The 4,436-nt window shown below is 35.4% G+C and overlaps 1 protein-coding gene across 2 annotated transcripts; it reads left to right on the top strand.

Moving 5' to 3' along the window:
* The first annotated feature begins 318 nt into the window (after positions 1-318).
* Positions 319-1,695, top strand: LOC133283955 (transcription factor bHLH93). 2 transcript variants are annotated; one of them, XM_061480891.1, is made up of 4 exons: positions 319-888; positions 1,071-1,223; positions 1,342-1,509; positions 1,609-1,695. In XM_061480891.1, exons 1-4 carry the CDS (start codon positions 319-321, stop codon positions 1,693-1,695), a joined length of 978 nt encoding a protein of 325 aa, XP_061336875.1. The 2 variants fall into 2 exon arrangements, with proteins under 2 accessions (XP_061336875.1, XP_061336874.1); XM_061480890.1 differs by having other exon boundaries at positions 1,071-1,241.
* Positions 1,696-4,436: the final 2,741 nt, after the last annotated feature.

The raw sequence follows: 4,436 nt of genomic DNA, 5'->3' as shown, positions 1-4,436 counted from the left end.
TTTCGGTGAAAAGGACATTAATTCACCTTGAGAGTGAGAGAGAGAAAACAAGATTCCATTTTTATCCGAGGCTACATCTAGGTGCTATTTCACAAGACTTATCACTGTAATACATTCTGTAATGATAGGTGTTTGATAGAAGAATGGACCCTATTAGGCTTATTACATAATATACTATTATTTAAACAAACTCATCCCATTTGGTTCAACTTCATCTTATTAAGCCTCCTGTGTCTGAGTTTTTTTAACCCAATTCACCACCTCCATTCTAAACAAGAGGGAAGAGGGAGGAAAAGAGAGAGAAAAACAGAACCAAAGATGGAGCTTTCTCAACTTGGTTTTCTGGAGGAACTACTTGCTCCAAGAAAAGACACTTGGAATGCTTTGTCCACTGGGTTGAACGAGATGCTTCCTAGTGGGTGGAGCTTTGACTCTTTTGATGAGAACCCAGCTTTAGCTACTTTAAATCCCTCATTTGCTGCATTTTCAACACCATTAGACCATAGATTTGAATGTCCTTATGGCAGTGAAGCAGCATACCCTTTTGTTGACGGGTTCACAATGCCAGAGCTTGATTCATCATACACCAGGAATAATGACTCAGCACCACTTTTGCCACAAGAGGATAACCCATCAATGGAGGATGAAGAGTTTGGCTTTCTAGGCAGTAACAAGCAGAGTTTGGAACAAATAAGAAATAGCTGCAAAGTTGAGGAACAAGCTACAGAGATTCCAGTCTTCAACATGGGCATGTGTGGAGAGAAGAAACCAAAATCCAAAAAACTTGAAGGGCAGCCCTCAAAGAATCTCATGGCAGAAAGAAGGAGAAGAAAGCGTCTGAATGACCGTCTTTCCATGCTAAGGTCAATAGTCCCTAAGATCAGCAAGGTGATTCTAAAGATATATTATGTGCATTTTCCTTGTTATCAATGTCTCAATCCATAGAAATCAAATTAGCTTTCTCAAGTAGGTGCCCTTTGCATGATAAACCATGACCAACACTTTCATTTGTTGTTATATACTTGCTCTATGACCTTTGAACTAACAAATGAGAACATAAACTTTGACAGATGGACAGGACCTCCATTCTTGGAGATACCATTGATTACATGAAAGAGCTTCTAGAAAGGATTGGTAAGTTGCAAGAAGAAGAAATGGAGGAGGGAACAAATCAGATAAACTTCCTGGGCATTTCTAAGGAGCTAAAGCCAAATGAAGTTATGGTAAGAAACTCCCCCAAGGTATGGTTTAGCTATAGTGTCACTCAGTCAACTCTGAACTGATGCATAAGCACAGACCAAGTTCCTGAATAAATATATGAAAACTTTAATGTTTTTGCAGTTTGATGTTGAGAGGAGAGAACAGGATACGAGGATCAGCATCTGCTGTGCCACAAAGCCGGGATTGTTGCTGTCAACAGTCAACACCTTAGAATCATTAGGCCTTGAGATTCACCAGTGTGTTATAAGCAGCTTCAATGATTTTTCAATGCAAGCATCTTGCTCAGAGGTGATTGTTAACCTATTTTAATGCCCTCAATATTTGTTTATTTGCCTGAAATCAAACATGTTTCTTAATTCTTTTAACTTATTGGTCTTATGGTCTTAGGCAGCCGAGCAGAGAAATTTTATGAGCCCTGAAGAGATTAAGCAAGCACTATTCAGAAATGCAGGTTATGGTGGAAGATGTCTCTAGGAGTTTGCAGATGGTTTAAAAGCAAAACTTTACTAGTGTAATTCTAGGGATTAGAGTGTTAATGAGATTCCAAATAACTTGGCTTTGATTGATGCTTTCACTCTTACAGCTTTACCCTATATTTTAACATAAAATGGGGTATCTTTAGTTCAAGCTTCAGTTTGTCCTTGCCAGAAAAATCCATTTTTTCAGTAGCAATTTAAAATGGAGGAGAGTTGTTGCTAAATCGATAAGTGGAATCAAACTAATTTTAATAGATTCCTGAATATGCGGCTGTTTCGAAATTTCTTTTCTCGGACATTAAACAAATGATTGTGTCATCTGTATCCTTTTGCTGTGGCCACACAACCTAGTGGATGACACAATTTTAAAAGGATTCTTATCATTCAGATATCTAACACTTATATGAGAAGCAAGGTTGCTAAATGAATTGCATAACAACCACTTATAACATGAATTATTGGCTAGTTGCTTTATTATTTCTCAATAATTGCAAGATGAGGTAGTACCCTCGAAGGACTATCAAGAATGTTAAGTTGTGTACATCAGTTCCTTACTATTACATTATTACTATTGAAATGAATAAGATCGTTTCTATTTCCAGGAAGCGAAAGCTACAGCTTGGTGCCTTTAAAAGTTCTAAAGTTAACTGCAAATGCATGATAACTGCAGAATTACTGATCCTGATAATATTCGTAAGTACAACAACAATGATGAGCCAGAATTAGGGACTTCAAAAAACTACTCATCATGTTACCAAAAAAAAAAAAACTATTGATCAACGAATAGCACAAGGTTAAGTTGTTTAGTACCTAGCATAAAAATTGGAGGATGCAAACTAGTAGAAAACAGGAGGAAACAGTTGGCAGTGGCATGACAAGAAATACGGCTAACTTGGTATTTTGTAATACCTCTAATGACAAGTCAACCATAAAGCAAATCAGACTGTGACTATCAGTCTAACGTCAACACAAACCAAGAACCATATAACCTTAGCTATGCAAGGTAAAAAAAACAAAAACCTTGAATAGAGATGAAGTGAAAATTAGCCATGCTATTCATCATACTTTATTTGCTTCTCTTCTTTAGGTTACAATATAATCCATCTTTCTTATTTGATTTCAGTCAATCCATAAGGTATCCCATGTTAGAAGTATGCATGTTGCATCATGGAGAAAACTAAGTGATCAAATCATCTATTTCCGCAGAGGGACTTGCCGAGTTAATTTTAGATGATAATAGAACTCAACATTTCATTAATGTTCCTGATGGAATAGACCTTCATATTCAACATATAAAAGCATCAATCCATGAAGAAGGGATAAAAAATGGACTTAAAATATAGTTGGACCAAAATCATTCACAAACTTCGCAACTTGTTACAAGAGATAATAAGCAACAATAGTTTCCAAATAAAATTGAAAAGCAAACCGCTTTTGTACAGATTTCAAGAAAACAAGCTAATATATTAAAGATTTTGTTCGCATTAAGCACGCATGGATAAAATGGGATATTAAAGATGTGCAGATTACAAACATCGACAAGGTAAAAGACATGAAATAGACACAGATTCCTAGTCAAAAATATTAAGATGACACGACACAAGAAATATTTCTCCGAATGTATTTAAAATAACAAAAGCCTTACACAGCCATCATGCAATAACAAAATAATCTACCACTTAACGCAAGCAAGCAAAGCACATCTTAACATAAAAGAATAACAAAATAATTAAAAATATAATGCGATTCCTTTCACTTGCCAGTTGCCAACGATTAACAGATAAAGGTAGACCATGAATAAATTGAGATTTACATGTTGCACTTGATGGGCAGGAGTGAAAGCACTCAGCAGAAAAGAATATTAACTCGAGTCAAGATCACACGATACATCTTTATTCACAATGTTTGTATAATAGTATAAGATTCAACTACTATAAATTAATATACTATATACTTTTAGATTCCTATACAGTGGCAGCTGTATTAGATTAGGCAGCACTCCTGCAGCTCCATAATATTGGAGAGAAAGATTTTCCAGTACCTTTCGCCTTTAAATTTTCCTTGGCAATCCTATCAAACATCAACTACTACTCAGACTAGAATTCATCACGATTTGTGATTATATCAGCCCAATTTCATCCAATGTCCCCAAGAGACCATAACCAATTACGCCTAAAACAACTCATAAATTCAAATGGGTGCTCCAGTTTCCCATCCAAACTAACATCATAATAAGTATGACTTGGGGTTCAAACAATTTTTTGGACAGCTAGCAAATAGTGGTGAAAAAGAAAAAGAAAAAAAGAAGATGAAAATACAATTTCTTAAACAAAGAGGCAGGACATAAAGGTGGAATTCATTTAAAAATATGTAAGGCCACGACCGAATGCAGAACAAAGAAGTTGCACCAATGCTATTTACAGTCCCCAACAAAATATAAAAGCGTCATATCATGTAGAAATTGTAGCTGCTATATGTAAAGTGGTGTACTTAGAGCTTATTATTAAAAGATAATCGAAGCAGGTCTTTCTCATTCTGATCTTCCAATCTATATTTCAATCTAAGTACCTAGACGAATACAAGACAATTATTACTATAAAACACATCAAGAAAATTCTCATTGCCAGAATATGATGGAGGTATGGAACAAGAAAAACGTGCATTGCTAGTTTTTATTAACCACAGAAAAAATGTTACAAAATCTAGGTTTTTCGAAAAATTAGATTTTGACTAGGCTAC

The sequence above is a fragment of the Gastrolobium bilobum genome, unplaced genomic scaffold (genome assembly GCF_033153095.1).
Source record: "Gastrolobium bilobum isolate Gb01-03AN ecotype WA unplaced genomic scaffold, APGP_CSIRO_Gbil_v1 utg1266, whole genome shotgun sequence".
NCBI lineage: Eukaryota > Viridiplantae > Streptophyta > Magnoliopsida > Fabales > Fabaceae > Gastrolobium > Gastrolobium bilobum.
The sequence above is the reverse complement of the archived record's forward strand: the minus strand, read 5'-3'. Positions and strand labels throughout refer to the sequence as shown.